The 21,359-nt window shown below is 41.2% G+C and overlaps 1 protein-coding gene across 2 annotated transcripts in view; it reads right to left on the bottom strand.

Moving 5' to 3' along the window:
* TRIM38 (tripartite motif containing 38) overlaps positions 1-20,735 on the bottom strand; it is a 28,016-nt gene extending 7,281 nt beyond the window's left edge. Inside the window, exons 1-7 of one of the 2 annotated variants that reach the window (XM_033216447.1) lie at positions 20,494-20,735; positions 20,129-20,362; positions 16,247-16,687; positions 13,951-14,046; positions 10,969-11,199; positions 10,007-10,029; positions 9,798-9,910 (exon numbers count right to left, since the gene is read on the bottom strand). In XM_033216447.1, coding sequence (XP_033072338.1) covers positions 9,798-9,910; positions 10,007-10,029; positions 10,969-11,199; positions 13,951-14,046; positions 16,247-16,657 — 874 coding nt within the window. In that variant the 5' untranslated portion in view covers positions 16,658-16,687; positions 20,129-20,362; positions 20,494-20,735. The remainder of the gene's footprint in view (positions 1-9,797; positions 9,911-10,006; positions 10,030-10,968; positions 11,200-13,950; positions 14,047-16,246; positions 16,688-20,128; positions 20,363-20,493) is intronic. The other variant, XM_033216446.1, reaches the window with a different exon arrangement.
* Between the last annotated feature and the right edge of the window lie 624 nt (positions 20,736-21,359).

The following is a 21,359-nucleotide window of genomic DNA, read 5'->3' as shown; positions in this document are numbered from 1 at the left end:
CTCTGAGAGTCCACACTATTTATTGGTGATCAAACAAAGAAGCAGGTGGTGAGGATGTGAGGGTAAACAAGTGAGGGCGTGAGGACATGGGGGTAGAAAGGTAGTGGTGCATTAAGCGTAGCTGTGATGGTTTAGCATTTTCTTTGACACGTATGGAATATGCTCTGCTGCTTGAGATAATAGAGGACATGTTTATGAATAAGAAGCAAGGAACCAACAAGTCTGTGTACATTCCAGAGGCTATGAGGGGCTTTATGCCCTGAGCCCTGGGTTCCATCCAAGCCACAAGGGGTTTTAGGCCCTGGGCTTACATTTGTGGTGCGGCAGGGCAGCCTTCCACCCTTTGGCACAGAGCTTGGTGTTCCAAAGGCCACGAGGGGTTCTGGACCCTGGATCCCAGACATCTTCCAAGACTCTTTTACATTATGACAGAGAAGCCAGTCCTGTCTCAGCTCTTCTAGCAACATGTAGTAATAATGATATCATCGACATCATCTTCGTCTTAGTTATTCAGGGATACCAAGGTACAGAACTAACCAGTTAATATGCTTACCATCCTGTCCAAAGTTCTTCTCCCAGGCAGGACTTCCAGGAATCATGAAACAGTTGAGCAGAAAGATACCTTTTCCTTTCTCTACTAAATAACCACCAACATTGGGAATCAGAGAAGGAAAATAACTCAGCTGTCTTAGCTTGTTATTGGAAGACCCAGGTCTCATGACACATGCCTAGTCCCATGACTTTTAATTGTAAGCTCTTCTCTTTCCCCTCAGATAATGTTCCATAAGCATTAGTATGAGATAATAATACACCGAGGACCAATATACATGAAAAATATCAGACTAGAATCAAACAAGACAGAAAAAAACTCTGATAACCTACAGTGAGATACTGGACAGTATGCAGTTTTAAAAATAAAAAAAAAAGGTAATAGGATGTTCTAACAAGAGACTTAAGAAACCACTGTGCTACTGAGTTAAATGTTGATCAGTTGGTCTGTCACAATTAAGGAATTCAAGTATTCAGAAACATCTCCTGTGCTGGATGCTCTGTTTGTTCTTCCAAATCATTCCCTCACTTTTCCCTGTCGTGCTCTGTGCCAGGGAAGGCTGACGTGGACACATTAACCAGGCTTTCTGCCCTCTGGCTTCTGCTTGGTTCAGCCAATGGGAAGCACCAGAGGAGACCATAGGGCACAAAGCAGTAGCCTTGGGAGTATTCAGTACCCCAGTCCCATGCCACTGGCTATGATTTGGAGGGTCTGCATTCCTCTGCCTCTGGGCACACTCTTGTATAGTTACAGCTCCCTACACCTGCCACTTGAGGCCCAGAGGAGGTGATGGCTCTCTAACTGTTTCTAGCTCTGGGCACGTCCTGTTCCTTGTGGATTTCCCAACTCCTCACCTTTGTAAATACCCTCTTTTTCAAACTCTATTCAGTCAGCTCTTATCAGCCTGACTCACAGAAGTTTGGGGTGTCAATTCATATTACCTGAATGACCCAGGAAAACCCATGTTGAGAAATTAAAATGTTTACAGGGTGGTAATACCACTTAAGAGAAAAAGTATCAATTGGATTTTTAAAATTCCACCTATTGGTGTGACACATAAACAAAAACATATAGAAAGATTGGAATTTAAAAGATAGATAATATAGTCATATACTGTTGTAGTTATACAAGTATATCAAAAGATATTAAGTCAGAGCATTATTAAGAATGGAAGGAGGGCCGGGTGTGGTGGCTCATGCCTGTAATCCCAGCACTTTGGGAGGCCAAGGCAGGAGGATCACTTGAAGCCAGGGGTTCAAGACCAGCCTGCCCAACATGGTGAAACTCTGGCTCTACTAAAAATACAACAATTAGCTGTGCATTGTGGCACATGCCTGTAATCCCAGTTACTTGGAAGGCTGAAGCACAAGAATCACCTGAACCAGGGAGGCAGAGGTTGCAGTGAGCTGAGATTTCGCCACTACACTACAGCCTGGGTGACAGAACGAGATTCTGTCTAAAAAAAAAAAAAAGGAAAGAATGAAAGGAGTCACCTAAAAAAGATAACACAATTCTAAACGTGAATGCACTAGTAATATAGTACATTCATGCTTAAAATTGTGTTAATATGCAAAGCAAAAACTGTAGAATTATAGGAGAAATTGACAAATCTACAATCATCATCGGATATTTTAACATTCTTCTTTCCATAATTGATAGATCAGGCAGATCAAAAGAAAAAATTAAGGGAAGATATGGAAGGTCTGAACAATCTAAGAAGCCCAATCTCATAGTCAATACATAAAGCTCAGTAATTGTTTAATAATAGTAAGCAGAGAATATGCAGTTTTCTCAGGTATAGATGGAACATGTGCTAACTGGGTAAATAATAGTCAGAAAACAGTCTGAACAAATTTCAATAAATCTGTATTACACAGATCATTTTCTCTAGCCTCAATATAAGAGTATAAACCAATAATAAAAAGACAACTAAAAAGATTCTAAATATTAGGAAATGTAAACTACCAGTAAATCATTAGAAGACATATAGAATGGAACAATAATAAAATGTTATTTATAAAAATATACAATGGAGCTAAAGCAGAATTTTAAGGAAAATTTGTAGGCTTTAAATGCTTATCTTAGAAAAATTAAACTGAACATTAATGAGCTAAGCATCTAATTTAAATGTTCAAAAGAACATAGAAAACCCAAATATAATTTTTTAAAAAGAAAAAATAGGTACTAAACAATGTAACAGTGAAGTTAAAACCAGAATGCAATAAAGAGGAAAAAAAAAACCCAAAAAAGTAGCATCTTTAAAAAATAAATAAATAAAATAGACATACCTCTAATGAGATTTATCAAAGTAAGAAGGCACAAATGGAATGAATGCAGAAAATTTTAAAATACTACAGAACTTTATAATAAATCTTATGCTACTAATAAAATTGAAAGCATTGACAAAATGAATACTTCCTAGAAAAAAATATTTCTGAGTAAAACTCATTCAAAAAACAAAGAAAACATGGGCAGACCTAACATTAAAGAAATGAAATCATTACTTTAAATTTTACTGACAGATAATAAAACATGCATCTTTATCAAGCAAAAATGGATTTTGTCAGTTTTATAGGAAATTTAGAAGTCAAGGCATGAGTAATGACAATCTCATACCAAATCTTCCAAAGAATAAAAAATTATGGCACCAGCTTGTAGACAGATATAGAACTCCTGCACAAAATAATATAAATAACAAATCAAATTTTATATATGCATCTATAAATATTATATGTATATGTATTATATATGTTAACATATACATATCTGTATAGCATATTTTCTACATATTATATATGTATAGTATATGTATTTTACAATATATAAATGAAAACCGAATGTTTAATATATTCATTTACATTGTCATATATGACATATATAATATGTTACATCAAAAACATGTACAATAATCAGTGGCTTATGCCTGTAATCCCAGCATATTGGGAGGCTGAGGCGGGTGAATCACCTGAGTCCAAGAGTTTGAGACCAGCCTAGTCAATATGGCCAAACTCCATCTCTACAAAAAATATGAAAAATTATCCTGGCACTGTGGTGCACACCTATAGTCTCAGCTACTCAGGAGGCTGAGGTGGGAGGATCACTTGAGCCCGGGAGGTGGAGGTTGCAGTGAGTCAAGATTGCACCACTACACTCCATCCTGGGTGGCAAAGGGAGACCCTGTCTCAAAAAAAAATTAAAAATTAGCCGGGTTTTGTGGCCTGTGCCCGTAGTCCCAGCAACTGGGGAGGCTGAGGTGGGAAGATCACTTTAGCCCAGGTGGTCGAGCCATGATCGCACCACTGTACCACTTGGCTTGGGCAACACAGTGACAGCCTGTCTTGAAAAAAAAAAAAGAAAAAAAAATATATATATATATAAACACACACACATACACACAGTAATCTATATATACATTATATGTACGAATCAATGCTTGACTTTTTATATATAATATATATTACATATTATTAGATATATAGTATTCCTTCCCTATAGAAAGATAGATAGATACAGATATAGACATAGTATCCTCTCTCTATCCATATTAGAGAGAGGATACTATATATATATATCTATAGTATATAGAGACTTGCTGTCTCAAAAAAATTTAAAAATCAGCCAGATATGGTGGCCCATGCCTGTAGTCCCAGCTACTGGGGAGGCTGAAATGAGAGGATCGCCACTGATCCTCTCATTGGTTGAGCCATAATCGCACTGCTGCACCACTCAGGCTGGGAGATGGAGCGAGAGCTGAGGTGGGAGGATATAGATATAGACATACAAATAAATATATATAGAGAGAATACTATGTGTGTGTGTGTGTATATATATATTATGAAGACACTGGTGGGATGATTTCATTACCAATTGGACCAAAAATCCAGGTGTGGAGTCAACATGCGATGTTGTTGTTGACTAAGCTGGCAGAGCACTGGTCATAGTTACGGAAAAAGAAGGTCTCCAATGAAGCATACTTAACAAAATATATGAACTTGCTTTCCATGTAGAGAGTTCTGGTGTGTATGTAGCCTCCTCTCACTAACCTAGCAATTGTCTTCATCATCATTATAATGCTATCAGAGCATAAATGACAGCTAAAATTTTTGTCTTTTTCTTCTTCTTCCTCTTCCTCCCCCTCCCCCACCTCCTTCTCTTCCTCCTTCTCCATTTTTTTTTTTTTTTTTTGAGATGGAGTCTCACTCTGTCACTCAAGCTGGAGTGCAGTGGCACAATCTCAGCTCACTGAAACCTCTGCCTTCTGGGTTCAAGCAATTCTGCCTAAGCCTCCTGAGTAGCTGGGACTACAGGTACACACCACCATGCCTGGCTAATTTTTGTGTTTTTAGTAGAGATGGGGTTTTACTATGTTGACCAGGCTGGTCTCGAACCCCTGCCCTCAAGTGATCCTCCCACCTCGGCCTCCCAATATGCTGGGATTACAGGCGTGAGCCACTGTACCTGGCCTCCCCCTTTAAGAGACAGGGTCTAGCTCTGTTGCCCAGGCTGGGTACAGTGGTGTGACCATAGCTTACCACAGCCTTGAACTCCTGGGCTCAGGAGATCCTCCTGCCCTAGTCTCCCCAGTAGATGGAACTACAGGCATAGCACATGGGGCTAATAAAATTAATTAGGTGATAAAATTCACTGCCCACTGATGACTAAGCTCTTTGGAAACAGAAGACACAGACTTTGGAGGAAAATGTGTCTACTTAATTTTGAAACCCTATTTATCATAAAACAGGATGAAAGTGCAAAATGCCATCCACATGCCAGAAGACATCAGCCATAGTAAGTTCCCAGCCGGGCGCGGTGGCTCAAGCCTGTAATCCCAGCACTTTGGGAGGCCAAGACGGGCGGATCACGAGGTCAGGAGATCGAGACCATCCTGGCTAACACGGTGAAACCCCGTCTCTACTAAAAAAAATGCAAAAAATTAGCCGGGCGAGGTGGCGCGGGCGCCTGTAGTCCCGGCTACTCGGGAGGCTGAGCCAGGAGAATGGCGTGAACCAGGGAGGCGGAGCTTGCAGTGAGCTGAGATCCGGCCACTGCACTCCAGCCTGGAGGACAGAGCGAGACTCCGTCTCAAAAAAAAAAATTAAAAAATTAAAAAAAAATAAGTTCCCATAAATCAATAAGGAAAATAATCCCAATAAAAATTATTAAACCACAGTAAATCATGGGTAAATCACAGAAGCCTGAAGTGCTAATGGACATACAAAAATAATCTCAATCTCACTACTGAAATCAGAAAAGCACAAATTAAGTTCACAATTAGGTACCATTTTAAATCCTTAAGACTATCAAAATCATAAATTATATAAGTAAAGACTCAGGGAGTTTTGGAGGAGTGAGAGCTCTTATATTGCTGGTGGGGTAGAATTGGAACAATTTCAAGATCTGTAATATCTGGTAAAATTATGATGTGCATCCCTCATACCAGCATGTCATTCCAAGGTATCTCCCTGGAGGAAACATTCACAGGACACAAAGAAGCATGGATAAGAATGTTCACAGTAGTATTGTTTGCAACAGCAACAACAACAAATAAACCCGACTCTACACACAACCTCAATGCCCAGTCCATAAGGCAGTGGATTAAATACACTTCAGGCTGGAGATGGTGGTTTGTGCCTGTAATCCCAACACTTTGGGAGGCCGAGGCGAGAGGATTGCTTGAGCCTGGGAGTTCAAGACCAGTCTGAACAAAATAAAGAGATATTGTTTCTACAAAAAGAAAAAAATATTTAAAATTAGCCAGATGTGGTGGTGCTTGCCTGTGGTCCCTGCCTGTGGTCCTAGCTACTGGGGAAGCTGACGTGGGAGGATTGCTTAAGCCCAGGAATTTAAGGCCACAGGGAGCCATGATGGGGCCATTGCACTCCAGCCTGGGTGACAGAGTAAGACCCTGTCTAAAAGAGATCAGTAAATAACACTTTGTATTTTCTGCCACATTGCAGAATGGTAAGAGAGTGGTTTCTAGACTCTAGACTCTTTCTACGCCTACCGTCTAGCTATGAGATCCTACAACACTCACTTAACCTCTCTCTGTCATATTTCCTTAGCTATAAAGCAAAAATGCCCCATATAGGGAGGACTATGATATAATAAAACAAGAACCAAGAAAAGTAAAGCTTTTCTAATCTGTCACAGACTAAAAAGTGTTCAGTATATGTGAGTCATTATTCCTGGTGCTGGTAGGAGTTATGTTACAACTTTGAGTCAAGTAATATGGTACCATATATTAAGATTAACAACAACTTCAGCAATTCCAGTTTGGGGTATGCTCCCAAAAGAAATGAAAGCACCAGGATAAAAGGGTGCGTGGACTAGAAAGTTATTGTAGCAACGTTATAATAACTAAGTTCTAGAAACAGCCTGAAGCTCCATCAGTAGGGATATGGTTACATATATTTATTATATACTTATGGAATATTAGACATAAAAAAGTAACGAGTAACATAGAAGAGACAGTGTATATGTATTACATGTTTGTACAAACTTAGGGAAAGATATAGGTTACCCTACCTAGAGAAGTCAGATTGGAGAGGGGTGGGAGAAACCTTGAACTTTCTGTTTATATTCTTTATATTGTTTGACTGATTAAAATTTATTTGTTGCATCTGCTTGAAGGCAATGTAAAATAAAATAAACATACATTTAAAAATAAAAATAAAATTTATTCATATTACTTTTGTAATAAGAGAAATTTTAGGCCAGGTGCAGTGGCTCACACTTGTAATCCTAGCACTTTGGGAGGCCGAGGCGGGCAGATCACGTGAGGTCAGGAGTTCGAGACCAGCCTGGCCAACATTGAGAAACCTCATCTCTACTAAAAATACAAAAATCAGCCAGGGGTGGTGGTACGTACCTGTAATCCCAGCTACCCTGGAGGCTGAGGCACTGGAACCCAGGAGGTGGAGGCTGCAGTGAGCTGAGATTGTGCCACTGCAAGCCAGCCTGGGCAACAGAGCGAGACTCCATCTCAAAAAAAATTTTAAAAAAAGAAAAATCTTAATAAACAGTGTTTAAGAGAGGAGAAATATTTAGTTAAAAGATAAGCCCATTTAAGAAATAGTTTCACTTGACCCGGAAGGTGGAGCTTGCAGTGAGCCGAGATCATGCTTCTGCACTCCAGTCTGAGCGACAGGGTGAGACTCTGTCTCAAAAAAACAAAAAAAGAGTTTCACTTGAACCATATTATGATTCCTTCTGTAAAAGATGAGAGTAGGCAAATGAACTCAGTGAAATCCCAGCAAAACTTATACAAAGTCTTGTTTTTCCTTCCTGTCATCTGTATAGGATGAAATACAGAGTGCTTTTGGGTTTTGTTGTTGTTTGTTGTTGTGTATTTGAGGGGAACACAGGTCTATAATTCCTTATCTGAAATCCCTGGAACAAAATGGGCTTTGCAATTCAAATTAGTTTAGAAGTTATAAAGGCAAAAAAAAAATGCATATACTCTAAAGTTCAACCCCATCAGGGCCTAAGGCAGAGCCCTGTAATCAAATTCATCAATATATCTGCAGCAAAACATTTATTCAAATTAAGTGGGATAAATAAAGACTTTTAAATAGTCTCATCTCAGTGCAGTTCAGGGTTGGCCGCTGTGGAAGACAGACTCAAGGGTGGCCTTCTATGATTCCTCCTCTTAGTGTTCACACCCTCATAAAATTCCTTGCCTTTGAGTGTGAGAAGGGCTTATGAATTGCTTTTGACCAATAGGATACGGCAAAGATGATGCAATATAATTTCTAAGATTACATTTCATTATGTAAGACTCCATCTTGCTATCAGATTTTCTCTAAAGAGTCTGTCTCCTGAGCTCTCTCTGAAGAAATAACTGGCCATGTTAGAAGCCCATGTGCAAAGAGCTGAGGGGTGGCCTGTAGAAGCTGAGGGCAACCTCCAGCCAACAGCCAGAAATAACCAGGGCCCAAAGTCCTGCAACCATCAGGAAAGAAATTCTGCCTGCTACCTCAGTGAGCTTGGAAGTGGATTCTTCCTTAGCCTAGCCTCCGGGTAAGAACACAGCCTGACCAACATCTTAATTGCAGCCTTGTCAGACCCTAAGTGGTGGGCCCAACTAAGCTGTGCCCAGATTCCTGAACCACAAAAATTGAGATAATATATGGGTGTTGTATTAAGGTTCTAAATTATTGTAATTTGTTTGTACTAATAGATAACTAATATAACCACCAAATCATTTCAGGTTAGGCCAGATTTTTGCAGCCAAATGAATCACGATAAAACTTTCTATTTTCGTGGCCGGGCGCGGTGGCTCAAGCCTGTAATCCCAGCACTTTGGGAGGCCGAGACGGGCGGATCACGAGGTCAGGAGATCGAGACCATCCTGGCGAACACGGTGAAACCCCGTCTCTACTAAAAAAATACAAAAAACTAGCCGGGCGAGGTGGCGGGCGCCTGTAGTCCCAGCTACTCGGGAGGCTGAGGCAGGAGAATGGCGTAAACCCGGGAGGCGGAGCTTGCAGTGAGCTGAGATCCGGCCACTGCACTCCAGCCCGGGAGATAGAGCGAGACTCCGTCTCAAAAAAAAAAAAAAAAAAAAAAAAAAAAAAAAAAAAACTTTCTATTTTCAGGGATTTTTTGATTTTGTACTTATGGATACAAATTTGTGAAAGTATGGTCAGTACTGATTTAAAAAAATCAAGGGAGCAGGAAACTCAGTAAATGGTTCTAACATTTCGGAATCTGTAAATTGGTTGTAACATTTATCATCTGTGTTATCTAAGTCAAGTTCCTAAAATATGTGAATGATAGGCTGTCATACTCACCTACCTTTCTTGCATTGCTCTAAGAGTTGACTGATCTATTAATAAGAAACACTATGATCAGATCTAATACCAGGATGTGATATTATGATCATGAGTCAGTTACGGTGCTAAGCACTTTGTACATGTTGATGCATTTAATTTTGATGACAACTCAATGAAGTGGGAGCTGTTAATATTTTCATTTTTCAGAGGGGAAAACCAAGTCACTTGGAGTAATATGGGTAATAAGTGAAAGAAGAAGAATTTGAAAGGTTTGCGCAGATAATCAGAATGCAATGCTCACTCACATCTAAGCAGTGAATCATACATACTAACTAGAGAAGGTATGAAAGCGTTACTGAAATTAACTAAACAACATCTCTGGCTGTGAGCCTGCTGAGGGACAGGTGGTAAACTTGGTTACTGCATAAGGCCCCTTCCATCCACAGTATTTAGGAATTCTTTAGTGCACATACCTCGATGACTGCTTAACATTTTCTTCACATCAAAGTAAAGCTCGGAAACATTGCACACAGTATGAAGTTCCAAGGAGACGGCCTCTGATGTTTCCAGCTTCACAGCCCAACTCCTAGAACAACCAGAGGCCAGAGATTTCTTCAGAGGTGCATTCCATCCAGTTCTATATACACACACCCCTCCCCTCCTGCATTCATACAGGACTTACCTGCTCAAAGTGTCATTCACATTCTATAAAGAAACAAAAAGAAAAGGTGAGCATGGGAACATCGGTATTTCATGGGGCTTGTCATGCAGGGCTATTCTTCTTCGCTTTTCCCAAATAAGTAAAGAGAGTTACCCCAGTCTTAGATATTGATGGATACCCAAATAGAGTAATTCCCACAAGTCTTAGCTGTTGATGGATACCCAGATGGATTAATTCCTACCAGCTTCTGGGAGATTCAGCATGGCAGGATGTTTATCAACATTTGCATCTCTTCTCATCCTTGCTGAAGCATGAGGGCCAGGAGCTTTGTCCATGCTCCCTCTGTCAAGACTAGCTTTTGGTGATCGGATTTCCTTCACAGTGAGCCCAGATTAGAGAACACATATCATAAAGGTCCTTAGCGGTGAATCCATGCACAGCCCTGAGACTGGGCCACTAAGATGGTGGTAACAGGTATCACACAGTGGTAAAGCAATCATGCTATACACTCAACCTTACAGTATAGTCAGCAATCCTGTTAGTTAGAACCAGAATTAATGGCTCCAGATGTTTATCTTCATACAGATAGAGCTGTAGATTGTACCGTAACAGCTCTGGAGCAAGGGTTCTACAAGCAAGTCGGAACAGGTTATCACTCATTTTGGCTGCCCCACTTCATCACCCATCAGTCACCTAGCAGAGTATTTCAGGAGAGAGTTGACAGCCAGGTTCTGTGCACATGGGCCAAGGAGACAAACAGTGGTGAATGTTATCCCATGGTTCCATTTGGCCAAACTACGTTCCCTCAGAAGTTTATTTTTCTAATTGACATAAAGGTACCCCATAGATTAGTGAAGGCCAGCCTGATGGCACTGATGTATATCTAAAAGAAACATTACTCTATCTTCCCATGCTTCATTATCATTCTCCTTTAATAGCACAATAACATACCTTTTTTCCCTACTCCAAATAAACAGCCTCACCTGCAGCAATTTCTGGGCTGAGCCCTGACATTTTTCCTCCAGTTCCTGAATATGGCTCTTGAGTTCATTGCTCTTCAGCCCCAGGCCAACCTCATAGTCCCTCAGTCTACTCAGAGTCTGTTGTTCTTCTTTCTCCAGTCTCCATAGATAAGACTTCTCTTCCTCATATAGGAAACACTGGAGATTCTTAAAGTCAGACTGGATTTTTTGTCTCTGAATCTGTACCATCTCCTGGAGTCAAGAAAGTATGGTCAAAAGGTGGAAATAAACCAAATGTCCATCTATGGATGAATGGATAAACAAGAATGAAAGTCTGACACACGCTACTACATGATAAGCCTTGAAGACGTTCAAGCAAAATAAGCCAGAAACAAAAGGGCAAATATTGTAAGACTTTGCTTATACAAGGTATCTAGAATAGTTAAGTTCATAAAGACAGGAAGTAAAATAGTGGTTACAAGGTGCTGGCAAGATGGGAAAACGGAGTTACTGTTTAATGGGTAGTGAGCTTCAGTTTAGAAAATGAAAGATGAGGCTGGGCGCGGTGGCTCAAGCCTGTAATCCCAGCACTTTGGGAGGCCGAGACGGGCGGATCACGAGGTCAGGAGATCGAGACCATCCTGGCTAACACGGTGAAACCCCGTCTCTACTAAAAAATACAAAAAACTAGCTGGGCGAGGTGGCGGCGCCTGTAGTCCCAGCTACTTGGGAGGCTGAGGCAGGAGAATGGCGTGAACCCGGGAGGCGGAGCTTGCAGTGAGCTGAGATCCGGCCACAGCACTCCAGCCGGGGTGACAGAGCGAGACTCCGTCTCAAAAAAAAAAAAAAGAGAAAATGAAAGATGAAACTGAGCTGCAGTTTGGAAATGGGAATGGTGATGGTTGCACAACAATGTAACAATGTAAAAGCACTTAATTCTACTGACTATATACTTAAAAGTGGTTAAATGCTTAAGTGTTATATATATTTTCACACACACATACACAATCAGCCACTGGGACATTATTTTCTCATGAGTCACTGAAGCTGGAAGAATGTCCCCAGTTTCCTGCTGCAGTCATGTGTGGGAGGCAGGCACTCAGACGTGGAAGAGGTTGTCTCAGATTCCTTATAGTCACCCAATTAATTTCCTTATTCCTCAGCCAAGACACAGGAGAAAGCTGGGTTAGGAGTGCTAGATAACTTAATTATGAAACTAGGGCTAAGTTCAAACACTTTATCAGTTACAAGGATAAAAACAAATTTTTACTTATGATTTAAGAAGTTAGATTTCTGAGTCTGAGTGATTTTCTTGAAGTAAAAGCTTATAATGAACATTACCAAGACTGGATTTTAAGACAACCAGGCTGCTAAGAGGGTCCATAATTCTTGGCAGGGGGAGCTCTGAGTTTGGCAGGTATTTATTATGGTTAACTGAGAAATATTTTTCTACTACCCTAGCGTCATCTTAAGCATTGCTATGTGTAAGACTGACAGAAATCAAGTGAAAGTCTCATCTGAGGAGATGTAAAGTTGCAATTTCCATTAATGCTATCTAAATTAATGCAGTGGGAGTGTGTATTCAGGGCAACTTGAATCTATGTTCTCAGACTGCAGTCTTCAAACATGGCCCAAATAAACTCTCCACTTATCTTAAAAAAATAAAAATTAAAAAATAAAAATAAATTCACACAGTGTTTCGATGACTACAATGTAGAAGAAGGGTCTTTGACTTAGGATGAGGTGGAATTTTTGTGTAGGAGACAGGTACAGCTTTAACTCTTGTATAGATGGGTTTTCATATATGTTAGTTACAATCAAGGTCTTCCCCATTGCCCAAGATCCTAGAAATGAGGGAAGTAAGAGTGTACTCAGGAGCTCAAGAGCAACATCCACAAACAAAGATCAGGGTAGAGGTTAGAAAGGACCCCTGAAAGAGGGAAAATCGATGATCAGCTTTGTGGGATTTTACTGCAAGCTAGTGAATTATATAAATATAAAGGTTGGTGCAAAAGTAATTGTGGTTTTTGCCTTTACTTTAATGGCAAAAACCGCAATTACTTTTGCATGAACCTAAATATTTCCATGAAAGAATGTGGCTCTGATAATGTGGAGGTTGGTCAGCCATGGAAATAGTCTGAGAGACCCTGCAGTTTGTAGTTACAAGTGTGTAGGTTGTTGCATTACTTATGATGTACTTATAAATCAAGTATAGGCCAGTTGCAATGGCTCACACCTGTAATCCCAGCACTTTGGGAGGCTGAGGTGGGTGCTCGAGGTCAGGAGATTGAGACTATCCTGGCCAACATGGTGAAACCCTGTCTCTACTAAAATACAAAAAATTAGCCAGGCATGGTAGCGCATGCCTGTAATCCCAGCTACTCAGGAGGCTGAGGCAGGGGAGTTGCTTAAGCCCAGGAGGTGGAGGTTGCAGTGAGCTGAGATTGCACCACTGCACTCCAGCAAGACTCCATCTCAAAAAATAATAATAATTAAAAAAGAAATAAATAAAGTATATTTCCTTCATCAGCCTCATGAGCTTGCGTAGTATGAATTTCAATCTGGAGTGATCCTGTTTCCTAAGTGTCTACAAAGGTTGGTTTCTGTACCTGTAAATTTGCGAGCCAGATGCTCCGCTGTGGTAGAAGTGCCAGGGTAATGAGTTGAGGCCTGCAAACCAGGTTTATTTTGAGGTATTTAAAGTTTGAGACCTAGTCAATGCTTTTTCTAGGTAAATAGGCATACCAATTCTGCTTCTTCTGACTGAAGTATCAGGAATCCCAGCCAACTACAGTTTAAAGATGGAAGGAGTTGGTGCTAAATTCTCATGGATGTAAACCTGGAGCCAGGGGCATAAATACAAATAATGGTTTTTTCCTTGGGTTTCATTTTTTTGATCTGGTTTAGTGAGAATAAATCATCATTGTGATTTTCCTCAATCATCCCCTATGCCTAAGCTCTAGAATGGAAAATAGCTTGAGATCAATGAAGTCAGATTCTTACTTTCCATTTAGTTATTTGTATTGCTGTGGACAGCCTCTGCTCCGTACATCTGTCTTCAAGTTGCCTCAATTTTGTCACAGCTTTCTGGAGCTTTTCCTGAAGGAAAAATTTGATAAGTGAAGCCTATTCAATTTGACTCTTCATTAGGGACCTAGGGGGAATCCCAGTTTTCTAAGATATATTTGAATAATAGTGAATATTTATTGAGTCCTCCTTGTTTTTGCTAGAGAGCATGCTAAAGGCTATATGTGCGGGAACATACTGATCCCCTTGGCAACCCTGAATAGTTGGTAGGATTTTAAACATCATTTCTGTGCTGTAGAAAATGAGACTAAGAAAGGGGTAAAATAACTTGCCCAAAGGGCTATGGCTACCAGCTGGGGGAGCATTGCACCCTCATCTGCTGACCCAGAGCCTGAGATACACCCACCACTAGGGTCTTGCCAGGAAAAAGTTATATATAGAACAAGGTAATCATCATCTAAAAGATTTTGTAAAATAACATGCTGAACCAAGCAAAACCAATACCAGTGTTTGGCACACATGAAATTTTGTGTCTTATGAGTCATGAAAAATCAGGATGCCAAGTGATTTGAAGCTGACCCACATTGCTAATTGTAATCAATGCTAAAAGAATTGTCTCCTGTCCTCTCTAAACCAACAAGTATACTAAGGAAAGGGCTCTATGTAACTGTTTTAGCAAAAGATGACATTGTCCTTGCTGTATGCCAAGTGCTATTCTATGCATTCTATATTTTAATGTCCTCAAAGCTTATAACCACCTCCTGTGTGTGTGTTTTAGGGAGGGAGGACACTGCTATTATCCCCATTTACAGATGGGGAAACCAGGGTGTCAAGACATTAAATAACGTGCCCAAAATTGCCCATCTAGTAAGTGACCAAACTCAATTGCAACATAAGCAGCCTCCTTTCCTTACTACTTGGTGGAAAAGTAATTCAAATTGGAATATCATCATTGTAGTTATTAGCTGTTCCATGGAGTTTAAGGAAGAGCTGCCATGAGCTGAGTGGGGGTCAGGATTGACATGTCCTTAGAAGGACTTAGAGCCTTCATACAAACCACCTCTGCCTCATGGAGGACAGAATAAGGAGCCTGACACAGGGGGCAACATTTTCCTCAAATCTAGGCAGGACAGAAAAGGAAAAGGGACATCAGGACGATGCCCATTCCTCCATGCTGCCAACAGCAAAGTCCCACCTTCCTTAATATGCTTTCTGGCAAGAAGCCTGGATGGTACACAAAACCTCTCCCTCTGCTTCACCTTCCACAACCAAGCATTTCCAAATCTTTTACTCTTCTTCCTGAATCTTGCTTAAAATCTGCCCTCTCCTCCCTTTCTTATATGGATAGTTTGAATTTTACTCCTTGATATTCCTTTTATTATAGACATGCCAGAGTAGCTGGGCACAGTGGTTCATGCCTCTAATCCCAGCATTTTGGGAAGCTGAGATGGGAGGGAGACCAGGGGTTTGAGGCCAGTATAAGCAAGAAAGCAAGACCATGTCTGTACAAAAAATAAAAAAATTATCCGGGTATAGTGGCGCATTCCTGTAGTCCTAGCTATTTGGGAGGCTGAGGTGGGAGGATTGCTTGAGCCCCAGGAGGTTGAGGCTGCAGTGAGCCGAGACTGCACCATTGCACTCCAACCTGGGACACAGAGCAAGACCCTATCTCAGAAAAAAAAAAGTATAGGTATCAGAGTGATATTTTCAATGTCACTGACCCTTCATTCCCCAAATGAAAATCCCCCAATAGGTGTTCAATTTTTATGTGTCCTTCAGGAGTTACTTCTGAGATGAACCACTCCCTACCCTAAATGTCCCTCCCCACCACCAAAACCAGGGACCTCCAGGCAGACATTTTTGATGGTTTATCTTCTTTCCTAGACTGTAGATACCTAAAATGTAATGGGTCTTTCTTCCCTGTTTTCAGGCCCTACTGCATGGTTTTACATATTGTGGTTTTTCAAATGATATTCATGGTGTGAAGCAAGAAAAAATGCGGATGTTTGGTTTGAGAACAACCTGTTCTAAAGCAAGGAGAAATTCATCATAACACAAATGGATAGAGATGAGTCCAACCATCCCATTGAAGGTCAGAATGGACAGTCTAGATAATTTAGCAAGAAATCATCATGAACTATTTTTCAGAAGAATGACATGATGAAAGCTGTATTTCCAAGCCATAATGTTAGGTTTCAGGCTAAATCATCTCAGCTCCTGGGAGCAGGATAAGATTTGGTACTTACCAAGGCCCTCTGACCCACACACTCACCTTGTAGCCCTGGCATACATCTTCAACAAGAGCTGTGGTGTGCCCTTTGTGCTGCGGTGCCCGCTCACAGCGCCAGCAGATGAGCTGCCCCTCGTCTTTGCAGAACAGGTGGAGCTGCTCTCCGTGTTCCTCACATGACATCTCTTGATCCATCTCTTTGAGGGCTTCAATGAGGCTTCCCAGCTGCTTGTTCGGTCGGACGCTATCCATGTGAAATGGAGCCCGACACTGGGGACAGCAGAATGTCTCCTGCCTCAGTCGCTTTTGGCTTGGGTTTTTAAAGAAGTCCGTTATGCACAAGTGGCAGTAGCTGTGTCCACAGTTGATGCTTACTGGATTCGTCATCAGGCTCAGGCAGATGGAGCAGGTGGCTTCCTCCATCATCTTCTTGGTGCTGGTGGTTGAGGCCATAGCTTTTATAGAAAAGCTCCAATATTGGCTCTAGAGATGGAGATGAAGCAGCCAGAATTTTTACCATGAGGAAAAACACCTCACCTGCACCTCTATGTGATGAGCTGGCTGCTACTGACTTCCATAGGTCTTGAAGGTTTTCCTTCCAACCCCTATTATCTCATTTTGTATTGAAGATAAGAGGACTTAAAAGGAAGAAGCTGAGGCTGAGTTTGTTTGGGCCACGTTTGAGAACAGCAACCCAGATGCAGAGTTTCAAGTTATCCTCGTTAGCAAGCAGTTGCAAGTGGTTATTTAAAGGGAAAAAAAAAGCAGTTTTAAAGCCATTTTAAAATTGTTTACCAAGAATTTACATTAAAATAGCATAAGCTTTTGATTGGCTATACATTGTTCTTTTTATTACAAATCTCAGGAACATGTAGGTAATAGATGAGGCAGCCAGTCAGGAAAAAAATGCTTTTAAACATGCGGTCTTAACTGAAGACCCATACTCCTGTCTCACTGGTCCTGATAAATTCTGCATACCTCACATAGCTCAGACTGCTCTTCTTTTCTCAGTCTTCTAATTTTTTTTTTTTTCTAATGAGACAGAGTCTCACTCTGTCACTCAGACTGGAGTGCAGTGGTGCGATCTCAGCTCACTGCAACCTCCGCCTCCCGGGTTGAAGTGATTCTCCTGCCTCAGCCTCCTGAGCAGCTGGGCCTACAGTGGTGCGCCACTACGCCCAGCTAATTTTTGTATTTTTTAGTAGAGACGGGGTTTCACTATGTTGGTTGGCCAGGATGGTCTCAATCTCTTGACCTCGTGATCCACCTGCCTCAGCCTCTCAAAGTGCCAGGATTACAGGAATGAGCCACTGCACCCGGGCTCTTTTTCTTTTCTTATGAGACAAGTTCTCGCTCTCTTGCTCAAGCTGTAGTGGAGTGCAGTGGCATGACCACCGCTCACTGCAGCCTCAACCTCCTGGGTTCAAGCAATCCTCCTGCCTCACCCTGGCAGAGTGGCTGGGACTACAGGCATGTGCCACCATGTCCAGCTAAAGTCTTCTCTCCAGAAAGAAGAAATGCATTAGAATTTAGAGGACGCATAAACATCTAGCTGTGTAGCTAATACAGTAGCCACTATCATGAATGGGAATTTAAATTTAACTTAATAAAAATTAAAATGAAAACATTTAGTTTTTCTGTTCCACTTGCCACATTTCGATTGCTTAATAGTTGCATGTGACTAGTGGCCACATAACAGCCTCAATATACAACATTCCGTTATCACAGAAAGTTACCTTGGACCAAGTGCTGGGAGAAACAACACAGGCTTCCTCACAAAAGCTGTAAAAGAGAGAACTCAGGGAGTGTGAAACTCTTTCCTATTCTAGTCAACTTCAAGAATAATTGGTACCAGGCCGGCATGGTGGCTCACGCCTGTAATCCCAGCACTTTGGGAAGCCAAGGCAGGCGGATCACCTGAGATCAGGAGTTTGAGACCAGCCTGACCAACATGGCAAAACCTCATCTCTACTAAAAATACAAAAAGTTAGTGGGGCATGGTGGTGCACACCTGTAATCCCAGTTGCTCAGGAGGCTGAGGAAGGAGAATCACTTGAGCTCTGGAGTAGGAGGTTGCAGTGAGCCCAGATTACACCACTGCATTCCAGCCTGGGTGAAAGGGCGAGAATCTGTCTTAAAAAAAAAAAAAGAATAATTGGTACCAGAATTACTCTTTGTAATTGGTAGTAACACTCATGCAATTGGGTGATCTGTGACAGATTCCACTGAAGGAGTACGGGGAGCTTCACCCCAATATATGACTCCCTGGTGTAATAAGTATTTTGAATTAAAGGCCCTTAGAGATCAGCAGATGCTGGAAGAGACTTTTCCCCTATCTACATAAAGACCTGTCAGACTAGACAAAAGAACAATTGTTTTTCCTTCCAACCCCTATTATCACATTTTGCACTGAAGAAAAGAGGACTAAGAATGTAACCAGACCTAATCAGACACTTTCACAAAATAATGTCTGTCTCTCAGGCTCATTCATTTTCCAAAGAGAACCATTTACGAGTTAAACTCTGTTCCTCCATTCATTCATCCTCCTGAATATTCGTTTATTATCCCTAGTAATCATTTACTGCCCCTCAACAGAATTACCTATATTCTCCTGATATCACCCTTCCCCTCTGAAATAAGGCTATATAAGTATTTGTATTTATAGATATATAAATATTTAAGGCTATATACTTATATAAGGCTATATAAGTATTTGTATTTATACATATATAATATATACATATATAAATATGTATACATATATAAATATTATTTATACATATTTTATACTTATATATTTATACATATATAAACATAACATTTTTATATTATATACATACATATTTTATACTTATGTATTATACATATTTATAAATATTTATACATAAATATGTATAATACATAAGTATTTATAAATAATTATAATACACAAGTATTTATAATACATAAGTATTTATAAATAAGACTATATAAGTATCTACCCCCATTGGAAGAGGGGGTAATCACTCTGTGATTCTAGCCCATGTACATGTTAATAAATTTGTATGCCTTTTCTCCAATTAGCCTGCTTTTTGTGAGTTGATTTTTCAGTGAACTTTCAGAAGGCAAAGAGGAAGTGTTCCCTTGGCTTCTACACCATCATGACGATCAAATTTGACTACACCTCAATCGCCCCATCCCCCACAAAGAACAACAACCAACACTGGTTAATAAGGTCGGTTGTTTTTTGGTTTTTGGTTTTTTTGCTTTTTTTTTTTTTTTTTTTTTGCTTTTAGGAGCAGAGATATAATAGGCAGAAGAAAGAGAAAGGAGAATAGTGAATATTTCTCTCTCCTGCAGAGAGAGAGGGGTGCCTAAGTGGGACTTCCCTGGTTAATAAGGTCTTTCTAGAGACCCAACCAGGAGGGTAATGGAAGTAATCGAGGCAACCAGAACAACCAGAAGAACTAGTTTATCCTTTTTGTGCCCTCTCCCTAAACTGAGGGAATGAGAATTGGAAAGAAGGCTGCAGAGCAGAGGGTTTGGTCCTAAGGAGCAGTTATTTCTATGGGATCAGAGCTCCTGTAGAACTGGGGAGTTTACTACTAATATCTCTTCTCCAGGACAGGACCTATCTCAAGAGACATGTTCAGAGTGATTGCAACATAAAGAGTTTGCAGACCCAAGGAGGTAGGGAAGGCAGAAAGAAGATGGAGGAGGCCAGGGATAGGCAACAGAGGGATGGCCAGGAGCAAAAAAGCCTGCCTCTTCTGAGAACCTAGCTGGGCTCTCCCTGTACCCCCCATCTCTCCCCCTACCAGCCCCCACATCCCTACTCCTGAGAGCTGCTCTAGGACAGGGCAGAGTCAGGAGGAAGTTTGAAGAGTAACTCTTCTTTTAAATGACAGTGCCTAGAATAAAAAACAGTAATTTAATTACAGTTACCGTGTAGGCTGATTTCCTGTCACAACCAGATCGGTCTCTTGAAGCCACACAGAATTTCTTCTGATGATGTCTGGTCCTTGGCGGGCTACTTCCTCCAGTGATACACCAGGCCCCTCTCTGCTAGGGTCACCGCGCTCCTGGGGAGAGGGGACTCCCCTGCTTCCAAGGCTCCAGGGTTCCTGTCCTGGGCCCCACTCACCTAAGTTCTGAATCTTCTGAGATTTGGTGTAAAGTCTGGTGAAAGAAAGAGCAGGAAAGAAGCGAGAGCTGTAAAACAAAGAAAGTCCTGACCATTTTCAGAGTTGGAGTGGCCCTGCAGTCAGGAAATACATTCCTCACCCCACCTGCCACCAGTACACACTCACATATCCACTGAGAAAACTTTAGCCTGGACCTTTTCCACAACCTTCACTGCTCAGACACTTACTTACATATTCGCTGCTGGTCCCCTCTGTAGCTGCCACTTCCTGGGTCAGGAAGTTAACTCAGACTGGATTAAATTGAAAAGTGAAACTACTGTGGGAGGCGGGGCTAATAAGATTTAGGAGAAAACTAGGGACGTCGCTCATATCATTTGCACTCAGCCTCTCTGGTAAAGGAGGGGAAACGTAGGGGAAAAAATCCTTCTTTTACAGCAATAAAAAGAAGGAACCAATTAATAACCCAGTAAACTATCATGTGACCCCAACACAGAGTATCTAAAAACAGGAAGCCTGCAGAGGATCAGTTCACAGACTCTGATTTGAGATCTTTCTACTTTTGCCACCAACTCCCTTGGGAGTCCTTAAGCCTTCCTAGCTGATGTTACTTTTTTGCTGTTTCTGGGTTGCTTGTGGTTCTATAACTGCTCTGAAGGGTGTGGTGGAAAAAGGGGTGGTAACAGCAGTAGGACTCACTGGCATCACAAAATTCATCTGAGTCAGCTTTCTATTCTTCTCTGTCCAGTTCTGTGTCTTGTTTTTCTCCTTGCTGTCCTTCTGCAGGACTCAGATCTTCTTCAATAGCCGGGGTCAGCCAGGACAGAAAATGGGAGTCACTAATGGCCCAGCAGTGAGTGCCCCCAGCTTAGAGCTGTGTGGGATCCCTGGGACCATCACTCTGCTTTGTGCTCTGTGGAGAAAAGGTTGTGGGGTCCAGGGCCAAGTCCTTAATGACTCAGCTCCAGCTTCTCCACTTCAATATGAAAGGAAAAGTACTATCACTATCCAAGTTAGAATTATTATTTCATGCG

Source organism: Trachypithecus francoisi, unplaced genomic scaffold (assembly GCF_009764315.1).
Source record: "Trachypithecus francoisi isolate TF-2019V2 unplaced genomic scaffold, Tfra_2.0 Lachesis_group10, whole genome shotgun sequence".
Taxonomy (NCBI): Eukaryota; Metazoa; Chordata; class Mammalia; order Primates; family Cercopithecidae; genus Trachypithecus; species Trachypithecus francoisi.
Note: the sequence above shows the minus strand (reverse complement) of the source record. Positions and strands in the feature narration are given on the sequence as shown.